Source organism: Aythya fuligula, chromosome 5 (assembly GCF_009819795.1).
Source record: "Aythya fuligula isolate bAytFul2 chromosome 5, bAytFul2.pri, whole genome shotgun sequence".
Classification (NCBI taxonomy): Eukaryota; Metazoa; Chordata; class Aves; order Anseriformes; family Anatidae; genus Aythya; species Aythya fuligula.
Window position 1 is genome coordinate 23,413,917 of NC_045563.1, and position 10,589 is coordinate 23,424,505.

General features: G+C 56.1%; 1 protein-coding gene across 2 annotated transcripts in view; it reads left to right on the forward strand.

Moving 5' to 3' along the window:
* Positions 1-10,335, forward strand: part of LOC116490309 (USP6 N-terminal-like protein) — a 63,242-nt gene extending 52,907 nt beyond the window's left edge. For both annotated transcript variants that reach the window (XM_032189375.1, XM_032189376.1), the window contains 8 exons: positions 1,012-1,121; positions 1,449-1,497; positions 2,819-2,939; positions 3,787-3,881; positions 5,543-5,608; positions 6,629-6,728; positions 7,910-8,062; positions 8,453-10,335. In XM_032189375.1, coding sequence (XP_032045266.1) covers positions 1,012-1,121; positions 1,449-1,497; positions 2,819-2,939; positions 3,787-3,881; positions 5,543-5,608; positions 6,629-6,728; positions 7,910-8,062; positions 8,453-9,762 — 2,004 coding nt within the window. In that variant the 3' untranslated portion in view covers positions 9,763-10,335. The remainder of the gene's footprint in view (positions 1-1,011; positions 1,122-1,448; positions 1,498-2,818; positions 2,940-3,786; positions 3,882-5,542; positions 5,609-6,628; positions 6,729-7,909; positions 8,063-8,452) is intronic.
* The last annotated feature ends 254 nt before the right edge of the window (positions 10,336-10,589 follow it).

Here is a 10,589-nt window from a genome sequence, read left to right on the forward strand (position 1 = left end):
TTCCTAAAGTTCCATCTGTCCAATTTTGGGACTCCTGAGTGTACGGTTGGTTCGGGTGGGCCTAGCTTTGGTACAAATTTCTTTATTTTATTTTTTTAAATTGGGCTTCAGTCCTTTTTCCAGGTGGCACTGCTTTAAATGATAAGCTGGCGTGGGGGGAATGTGGGGATCCTCAGTTTTGAGTTCAGCTCCTCTTCTGTACTCTGCCAGTGCCTTGCAATTGCTCCAGCACAAGGCAGTACCCCAGAACTGCCTTTCTGGGATTCAGGACGAACTCCTTAAACCCAGTGGGATTCTCTTCTGCAGGGGAAGTAGGGATCACTTCCCAGACAAACCAAAGTCTTAATACTTTGGACTTTATTGTGACCAAGCCCCTGAAGAGCTCAGGGACTCGGTGCTGTGGGCACGCGTGTGTCCATGTGCTGGCTACAGGTGTGCACCCATCCTTCAGCACCGACAGCTCTTGGTGCTTCGCTATAGCCCCGAGAGAGAGTGCCAGGCCGGGCGCCAGTAATCCCAGTAAATCTAATTTCCCAGTGAAATTTAATTGTAAGGGTTTTCAGCTCTGAAAACTCCTCGTGTGTGTCTGAAGACGAGCGAGGGCTTGTTTGGGCCCAGCTGCTGTGGCAGTGGGGGTGGTGACTGCGGTGCGATCACCACAGGCCGCGGCGGTGGGCGAGTGGGGTGTGCCAGCTCCGTGCCTCGGGGGTCCCTTGGGATGGGCAAGACATGCTGGCCCTCGTCCCGCTGTGCGGACACATGTCGTGCTCGGCCGCCTCTGCTCTGCCTCGGTGAGGAGGTGAGCTTGCGGCCTGTTGTGGTTGCTGCTCCCCATCCCTTCACCCCCAGCCTGCAGATCACCGCTCGCTGTCCGGACCGCGCTGCGGCCCCCCTGCACCTCACGGGCTGCCGCTTCTGCTGTGGGGAGATGTTTCGTCTCCCGCCCGGCGGGAGGTGGTGGGCTTACACGAGGCATGACTCCTTCTTCTCCTCTGCCCCTCTCCCTTCCAGCAAATGAAAGAACAAGCGAAGAGCTTGTCCTCGGAAATCAAGCAGATAGATCTGGACGTTAACCGCACCTTCCGAAACCACATCATGTTTCGGGACCGCTACGGAGTGAAGTGAGTACCGCTTTTGAGGCTTCAGACACCTCTTTGGGGATTGGTAAGTTGGCTGCAGTGGGGCTGGGTTGAGATCTGGCCGGGATGGCCTCCAGCCCTGGGGCTGGGAGCAGCTCACAGGAGAGCAGAACCACCTCTGCCCAAAAACCACGGGCATGAGGTGAGGCTTGGGCTGCAGGCATTGAGTTCAGCTGTAAAACACTTGCTGCCTCAGTGGCTTCCAGACGACTAAAAAGCCAGCACTGATGCTCCAAACCCGATGAACGGGTGTGTTGAGCACTGTTTGTGTGGGCAGTTCATTTTAGTGTCCTTCTTCTTTCTCCCCAGGCAACAGGCTCTGTTCCACGTCTTGTCGGCGTACTCTGTTTATAACACTGTAAGTAGTAAGTTAGTCCAGTTAAAGTGCAAAGCACTGTCCTGATCCGTGTATATATACATATCTGGCAGGTGTGTATATGTCAGGCAGTGGCAAGCCCAGCTGGAGTCCTACTGCTGGTTTGTACGGACTGCTGCAAGGCTCACAGGCAGAATAAGCCCAGGTTTCTTCACCCAGCTGTTTCATTCCCTTGTTTGTGTTTTCACACGGTAAAGGGATGCCTCACAGGTTTGGTTTGAGCAAGTGCCAGCACAAAACAAGGAATTGCTCTTTGGCTTTCCACAAACCGTCCTCCTGGCAGAGGGCTCGTCTGCCCATCATGTTCCTGACTTGTCATGTGCTTAGTAGCATCCTTGTTGAAAATGCTGGTTTGTTACAGCAAACCAGCCACTTTTAGCAATAGGCAGAACAGCCCTAAATTAGCTGCTGAATGCACTGCCTCCATCCACAGGGGGTCACAGCTACCCCAGGAGGCACAGGTGACTCAGGGTGGCAGTCAAAGGAACAAAGCCCCTGCCTTCCCTTGTGCTGATGACTGGATAAAAGCTTACCGGATTGATTTAATTTTTAACTACTTCAGTACTTCCATGGCTGAAGGAGTCCCAGGTAGCATTGGAGCCACGTGCTGTTGGGCATCCCCTCCCATATTCCCAGAAATAGCTGTGGGCACCACTAAGGGGTTGGCTTGTGGCTGCTCAAGCCCATTTCTTTTCATCACCACTAGGCTCCGGTGAGGCTGGTGGCAGTGGGGTGAGCTGGGTCCAGTCCACTGCAGAAGCAGTCGCCTGCTAACCTACCCCCCAGCTTTGGCTCTTTGGCATCGTTAAAGTCTTGCATAAACATTTGGAAGGTGCTGTTCAGCAGATGATGCAAACCCAAAAGGCTTTTCAAAGGCCCGGGTCAGAGCTTGGCTCTTGACTTAGACTGGGAGAAAGAGGGAGAAGTGCTTTGCGTGCTGGTTTTAACCATCGTGTGGAGGCGCCTGGAGATTTTAAAGCCTTGCAGGTGGGACGCTGTAGACCATATGGCAGACTCTGCAGACATATGGGAACTGTAAACTTGAGAATAAACAGTAAAGACCTGGAAACGGGACAGACCTTGAAATAGGACTGGGAGGCACAGGCAACCTGAGCTGCTCCCAGCCGTCCTGGCATAGCAGCATCAGTAGCACGGGTCCGGAGGGGACCAGGATCTGTGCTGCCCCATCCCCTGGGTCCTCATGTGCACCTTTTTGCCAGCAACAGAATCACTGGGGTCTGACGGGGTTGCACAGAGAACCGCAAGTGGCGTGCGAGCACGTGTGCCCCCTTGGCTCTTGCAGGAGGTGAGCTACTGCCAAGGGATGAGTCAGATCGCAGCCATCCTGCTGATGTACTTGAATGAAGAGGATGCGTTTTGGGCGCTGGCACAGCTGCTGACCAACCAGAAGCACGCAATGCATGGTAAGGATGAGAGGGATGCAGGCAGCAACTCTCCCTTTGGAGGCTTGCTGAGAGAAGGCTGGAGGCTGCTGTTTAATTTGGTCAGGAGAGCCTTGCTTCTCCTTAGGTACTCGTTTTAAAGCAGGTAAAGCTTAATTACATGCCGTCGTGAACAGAGTACGGAGCTGAACTCCACTCCAGGCAGACAGGTTCATCAAAGAACGCGGTTTATCAGCACCAGCCTCTAATACTCAGTAATTAACGCTGCTGCAGAGGCGATATCTTCCCTCCAAAGCGCCTTGCCCTTGGCAATCCATTAACTTAAGCTTACAAGTTTTTAAAAAGCCTAATAGAAGCACATCCAAGAGCAGCACATAATGCTGGTTTTTGTACGCCATGAGCTACGTGCCGTTATATTTTTATGAAGATGCAATTCCACCAAATGGGCTGTATTATTTTTCTTCAACCACATGAAAGTTCCTTTGATCTTACTTGTGGTTAGAAGTCATCTGTGCAGAGGATTATTTTAGAAGTGGAGGGCTAGCCCTTACGGTTTGATAACTCTGGATGGCTTCTGTGAAGGAGCCCCGACAGAGCCTGCTCCGGGTCTGGCCTTGCTTTTATGCTCTTTACTAAAGCACTGCTTTATCTGTGATCCTGGGATTTCAGGGCTGGATAGCCTGCTGGAGGTTTGATAACGCATGCACTGTGGGCTTGTCAAGTGCATCTTCTTCCAGATTGCAAGCCGGTGTTGTACCCACACTGGCACAGACACGCAGGGAATGCATGTCTGCAAAACCAGGCTGCCCCTGCGACCGCTTGCTCCCAGAGCTCTTCTGATTTTTTCCTCTTGTCTTTTCTCCTGTAGGTTTTTTCATTCCCGGGTTCCCGAAGCTGCAGAGATTTCAAGCTCACCATGAGCAGATTTTAAGCAAACTGTTCCCGAAGCTGAAGAAGCACATGGTAGCTCTTTGTTATCAGTCTTCCCATACTAATGCTGCATTTTAATGCCAAAGCAATTAGTGTAATGTTTTGCTAAATACACGCACAACTAAGCATATTTCTAACTATATGGCTGCTTCAGCCACACAGAGGCAAGCGTTTATTAAGTTGTTTTTCCCAGGAATCTTGCTCAGGGGAGTGGCTGTCATTTGCTTGCTGTTTATCATTAGCGCAGGGACTGCTAAAATTGGAAGGCTTCCTGAGCAGAGCCAGGCAGGAGGGCTTAGAGACTGCAGCAGGAGGAGCCGTGGCTCAGCAGTGAGGCCAACACCGCCTTACTAGACCGGCTGCGAAGCCCAAAGTGCAATGCTGGAATGTCTGGAGTTTTACTTGAACAGTTATTAGCCCCGAGTGCTTTCATTTAACGCTTCCCTGCCCTGCTTTGCTGCTTGAAAGGCAGGAGAATCCCTCCCGATTCTGGAGCAGCGTGAGATGTGCTGCGTGTTTCCGTGGCTTGCTGTGTCCAGCTGTGTTTCTCCAGCAGCTGGCACGAGCCCATCTGGTGGCTGGAGGGGTGTCTGCAGGACGCGTCGACTGCGGTCCAACGGCTGGGTGACTGCTTGGCAACACCTGCTCCCTTTTTCCCCCCTCTCCTCCCCCTTTGCGTTTGCTTTAGACATTCGGTATTCAGTGGCCAGACTGCTGAAGGTTTCTTATGCTCCCAGGGGGCTCGGTGGCAGGGCTCCAGGAAAAGCCGTTTATATTGCCATCGTCTGAAACAGCTCCTGCTTAGTGCTGCGAGCGAGCCAGCCCTGGCCGTGTCAGCGACACGGAGCCAGGACAGGTTTTCACTTCATTATAGCCACTGGGGGTAGAGGGGGGAGGATGGGAGTAACTCAAACCCTAGCCAGCAAGCACAAAAATGCCTTCATTAAGGGACTCCGGTAGTCAGTCGGTGCCAGTAGTGGTGGTTTCCTGGCCTAGTGTGCGCCCTCTAAGGTGGGACAACTATTTTCTTGCCGGAGGTGTCCATGCTGGTGATTTGCCTGCGTGCTCCGTACCAGTCCTAGAAAGCATTTCCCCCTAACAGCTGTCTACAGCTGATTTTGTTGTTTTTTTTTTAACACTTGACAAGAGGCACAGCTCCCTCTCCAGTGCCTCTGCCCTGGCAGAAGGTGTAGCTGCCGGGGAAGTGGAGTTACTAGGTGGGGGCAGCGGGGAGCGAGCAATGGCTTGGCTGTGCAGGTGTGGATTTGTGGGTGGGATGCCTGGGGGTCCTCGTTTCTGTGGTGCTCTGAGAGGCTGGGCTGGGAATTGCTATGGAAACACAACTGGTAATCTCATGGGTTTGGTTCCTGCGAGGTTTCTGTAAATCCCTGAGGTGGGGATTAGGCCAGGAAAGCTTCTCTTAGACGTCCCTCCCCACGGCTGTGGCATGGCTGAAGCCTGGCTGCAGACTTTACTCAGTGAATAAAGAACCAGAGCGGGGCTTCAATGCTGCCATTTAAAGCAGGGTCCTTTGTGTGGGAGGCAAGAAGCCTGACAAGCCACAGCCAGAACCTGCACCCAGACCCCAGCGTCAATAAATCACCCAGCCCACCCCCAGGAAGCCCCGCAAATCACTCGAGCTGCCCGCAGCCTGCCTGCTGAAACACGGGTCTCTGTTTGCTGTCTCGTCCTAGGACAAGGAGCAGATGACAACGGGGATTTACACGACCAAGTGGTTCCTGCAGTGTTTCATCGACCGGGTGAGGACCCCGCGGGCTGTGTCCTTCTCTGCCACCTGCTCGCACGCTGAACCCGCTTGGTTTTTCTACTAGCGAATGGGGAGGAAGTATCATAATTTTAAGATGGTTTTAATAATATATAAGGTGGGATGTTATGCACGCTCCCATAAGGCAGGAAATTCAGCAAGGGAGAAGCTAAGAATAACCGCCTGTCATTCCTGGTGGATGACAAGCAAACTCCGACAGCCCCACTGCAAATAGCAGCTGGGAGCTGGGCCTGCAGCAGTGCTGGGAGCCTCCCGGCTCAGAGAGCTGCTTCTCCTGCCCACTGGGAGCTGCTTCTCCTGCCCGCTGGTGCTGCTGCGGCCGTGCAGAGGCAATTAACCTCACTTTGGCTCTGGACACGTGTATGGAGAAGAAGAGCTGGAGGCACAAACCCGAACAAATTGCACTGCAGCAGTTACACACAAATGAGCAGGCTGTGCACTGGAGACATATGAAAGCATGAGAAAATTACCCTGATTTGTCCGAGGCTAATTTGGCAAACCCAAGACAAGACTGCCTTATTTTTAGGGGCAGCCTTATGCTGGCACACGTGAGAATGAGATGGAGGCTGGCCAATATTTAATGTATCTGTGCATCCACAGTCTCAATTTTCTGCTTCCCTGTCTCACATAAAACAGAGGGCAGTCTCTTCCTCCTGGGATTGAGCTCAGGCATGGATGTGCTCTGCCTTTCTTGTCGCTGAAAGCTGTACAAACTGCAGCCACCCGAGTTTCTTAAAATCACGGAATCACCAAGGTTAGAAGAGACCTTCCAGGTCACTAAGTCCAACCATCACAAGCCAGGAAGTTTAACTTTAAATCAAAACCTTAGATGATACAATACATTTTTGCATTATAGACGAGTTCCAGCTGCCTCACCGGGGTGCATGTTTGGTGCGAGGGGACGTAGCCATGCCGCTAAGCTCAGCGTTGCAGTCCCGTAGCCGAGTGCTGCTGCCTTGGTACTAACGGGCTGGGTTTGTTTGTGTTTGAACAGACGCCCTTCACCCTCACCCTGCGGCTCTGGGACATCTACATCCTGGAAGGAGAGCGGGTGCTGACGGCCATGGCCTACACCATTCTCAAGCTGCACAAAAGTAAGTGCCCAGCACGGTGGGGAGGCGGTGAGCCTCTTGGGCAGCACGGGGATGAGCTGCCACGTAGCCACCAGCCCGGGGACAGGGTTTGGTGCTCAGCTCAGGTTAGCCCAAGCCAGTGCTGCCATCCAAAGGCAGTTTTTTGTCTCCAGCTGGAGCGTCTTCCTGCGCAGTCGCCACCTTCAGAAAGCTTGAGTTTTGGCAGCAAAACCCAGGCGAGGGCTGCTGGGGGTGGCTCACCCTGAACTTGTTTTGTCAGCAGTCTGCGTGGGCGTGGAGCACCCAAAAGAAAGCAGATTATAACGCGTGGTCCTGAGCTTGCTGTCCAACTGTCAAAATCACTTTTGGAAGCAAGCAGGCACGCTGAGCTTGGCTGTTGCTTATTTGTTGTGGAATCGAGTTGTCAAACGAAGGGTGATACACTTCTAAAATGACCAAAACCTGGTTTTCATACGTAATGTCAAGGTAGTGACATTTCTGTCGATACCTTTTGGACTTCAAGATGAGCTGACCAGCGTCTCTAGAAAGTCAGAAAGTGCTCCCACCTACCCCCAGGCCTTGCTTTGCAGCCCTGAGAGGTTGTGAGATCCTAAAACTGGGACAGAGAGGTGCCGATACTGCGAACTGGGGACTCGTGGGCCTGCAGACAGGCAGTCAGACTGCAGACAGTCTGCTTCTGCAGACAGCCACCCTGCCCTTCCTTCCGTTGAATTAGGAACATACTGCCCCGAAAGAAATCTGAAAGCATCGGCTTGGTTTGCAAAGACAGCGTGGGTCAGGTTGGCAGCACTGCCTGCGGGCATGGGTGGAGGCAGCTGTTGGGTCGGGGTCTGTCTTGTGGAGCTTTTCCTCCTCCTAGAGGCTTTGGTGAGAACTTCTAGAAACGGCCCCAAACTTGTGTCCTGGCCTCCCCCATCACCTGCCAGCCCCTGCGTTTTGCTGTTCTCACCGCCAGGAAGGTGGGTGAGAGGAGGGGGACAGCATACGCAGCCCCGAGCAGCAGCAGGAGAGGGGCCAGCACCTTCAGACCCCAGCACAGGAAGGGCAGCACAACCCCTGGCTCGACGGGTTTCACTTCTGACCTAGGCAAACCAGAGCACAGCAGCTTGCTCTGCTTCCCAAAACAGAGCCCCGGGGTGCGCCACTGCTCTCACCCGGCTGGGTTTTGTGCCCTTCCTCAGAGCGCTTGCTGAAGATGACGCTGGAAGACCTGCGGGAGTTTCTGCAGGAGAAAATCGCCGCGTCGCTGCAGTACGAGGACGATGCTGTCATCGAGCAGCTGCAGGTGTCGATGAGCGAGCTGCGCAAGATGAAGTTTGACCTCCCCCCGCCAGGTGGGCAGAGCCCCCAGCCCCCCAACCCCTTGCTGCCGTCTCCCCACAGCCTCCAGGGGCTGCAATCTTCCAGGAGAGGGGTGGCCAGCAGCTCGGCCCGGCCGCTGCCTTCTCCCTAGCCCTGGTCCTCCCCCGTGTGCTCCTCCTGGTGCTGTTGTCAGTGAGCGGGACACTGCTGGGGGGCTCTCTATTTATTTAATGCTTTTTTTTTTTTTCATTTTTACTGTTTTATTTTTTACTTTGTATTGCTTTTCCATTTTTGTTTATTGCTTTATTTTTAATATTTCTCATTTGATGTTAATATACATATTTGATTCCAACTTCTATTTTATTTTAATCCCTCTTTTACGTCATTTATTCTTCCCCCTGTCTCCCCTCCCTCACACGCAGCGAAGCCTGAGGAGTTCCCGCGCAAACCCCTGGGCCTGGAGCTCTCCCTCAACCCGGTGGCCGTGAAGGCCAACGCGGCGGCCAACGGCCAGAACGGGCTGCTGGGCGAGCGGCCTCCGGACAGGGAGGCCACGCAGCCTCCACCCCACAGAGGGCCTCCAGGAGGGACACCCACCGGCACCGCCGTGGCCGCCAGGACTCCCGACCAGCTGGGCAGCGACGCCACCGAAGCGGCCGCCAGACACTTACATCCCCCCCGGTGCTATGGCGAGGTGAAGGCTCCCGAGGACGTGCAGCAGCAGCAGCCTCCTCCACCAAGAAGCGAGGCTCTGGCTTTCCCTGCCAGCCAGGAGGCTGCTGCGGTGAGCGGAGAGCCTGCCTCGCACGGCAACCCCCGGAGACCTCGGGGGGAGCATGAGGAGAGCCCGGTGCTGCTCGCCACCGGCCACAGGAGCAGAGCTGCCTCACCGGCACGGCCTGGAGGCCCGCAGCCTCCGCCCCAGTGCGAGTCGCCCGGCCCTGCTCCCTCCCCGCACGGCTCCATGGACTTGCATGACCCCAGCATCTCGTCCGGGACTGCGCCAGCCGGGGAGGCTTTGGCAGCCGAGCAGCTTTCCAACGCAGACAGCTCGCCGAGGTGGCCGAATCCTGCTGCGTGTGGCCCGCCAGAGGTAGAGCAGGCGTCTTCCCCGCATGGGGAGGAAGAGGAGGCACTGGCTGCCTTTCCTCCTCCGCCGCCGGCTCTGCACCTGGACTTCCCCGAGGCCGAGCAGCTGTGCGGAGCGGCGCTGCTGACCCAGACAGACTCGAGGAGCCCGGTACCCAAGTCTGCGTCCACGGGCGAGCTCGCCAGCCTGCAGCAGGGCGCGGGCGCAGCGGAAGGACTGGGCCCAGCCCCACACAGGCAGTCGGGCGGCAGCGCCCCCCTCTTGGCGGAGACCCCGGGGCACCCCTTCCAGCAGGGAGCCGAGGGGAACAGCCCCTACGCCGTGGTAAAAACCACCACTCCTCTGCACGTGGCCCACGCCACGGAACAAGACTTGTGGAACAGAAAGCAGGTGGCAATGCCCTTGCCCGAGGCCGGCCGGCCCCTGGCTGCCACCTCCCTGCTGCCTCCTGCCGCCTCCGTCCTGGGGGCAGCAGCTGCCCAGGAGGGCGCCCCGAAAGCATTCAATGCACTGAAAGCGCCGCGGCCGCCCCTCAGCCCCAAACCAAAATTATCCCCACAGGTTGCCAAATCCCTCTCCGAGAACAGCTTCAGCTCAGCCTCTCCTCCCCCAGCAAAGCTGCCCAAATCGGTGACGTTTTAGCGGGGCGTGCAGGGAGGTGATGAGAGGGGCTGGAGCGGCACCAGTCCCGCGGTGCCCGTGGAGCCGTGCTTCGGTACGAGAGCCCGGGGCAGCCGGAGCTCCAGGAGCCGCCAACAAACTCCGTCTGGGTTTGCACCCGTGGTTTCTTCTCTATGGACAGAAGTGCTTTAATTTCGGGTCGCTCGTTGGAACTTGCCGAGCCCCGGGACGTGCAGGGAGGTGAACTCGTGTGCTTTGTTGCTCTCTGCCTGTCTCCTGAGCTCCAGCGGTGGGTCTGTGGCCACAAGGCAGCAGAGTCCGAAATACTCAGCAAGAGAGGCTGTCCTCCCAGCTGCCCCATCCGTCTGGCCAACGGCGTTTCTATTCCTGTAGCAATAGACCTTCAGTTCTTTTTTCCAGACCCGCGGGAGGCAGCAGCCCTCCGGCCGTCTATGCAATTCCCCGCCGCTCCTGGCGAGGGTCCCTGTCCACCTCCCCCCGCCGATGTTCTCCTGGAGGGGAGGCGTTGGCAGCTGGGGCAGGCGAGCCCCTGGGCCTGGAGGGCTCCAAGCAGCGCCCCCGGCAGCGGGTGCCAGGCGGGGCCATTCTGGTTGAAGTTTTTGAGGGGGCAAGGCCAGCGGGGAGGGGTGAGCCAGGCCTGCATGGCCTTTCCCTCACGGGTCCGGGGCGGCGAGCAGGCTCGCTGCCTGAAACCAGCTGAAGGGGAACAGGGGCTGCTGCTGCCCCGCTCAACCTGGCGAGCCGCTGGAGCTGTGCGCTGGTGGCTCGGCACAGTGCCCGAGCTGGAGCCTGCTGCTGCTCCAAGCGGGTGAAGCTTCAGGGTGGAA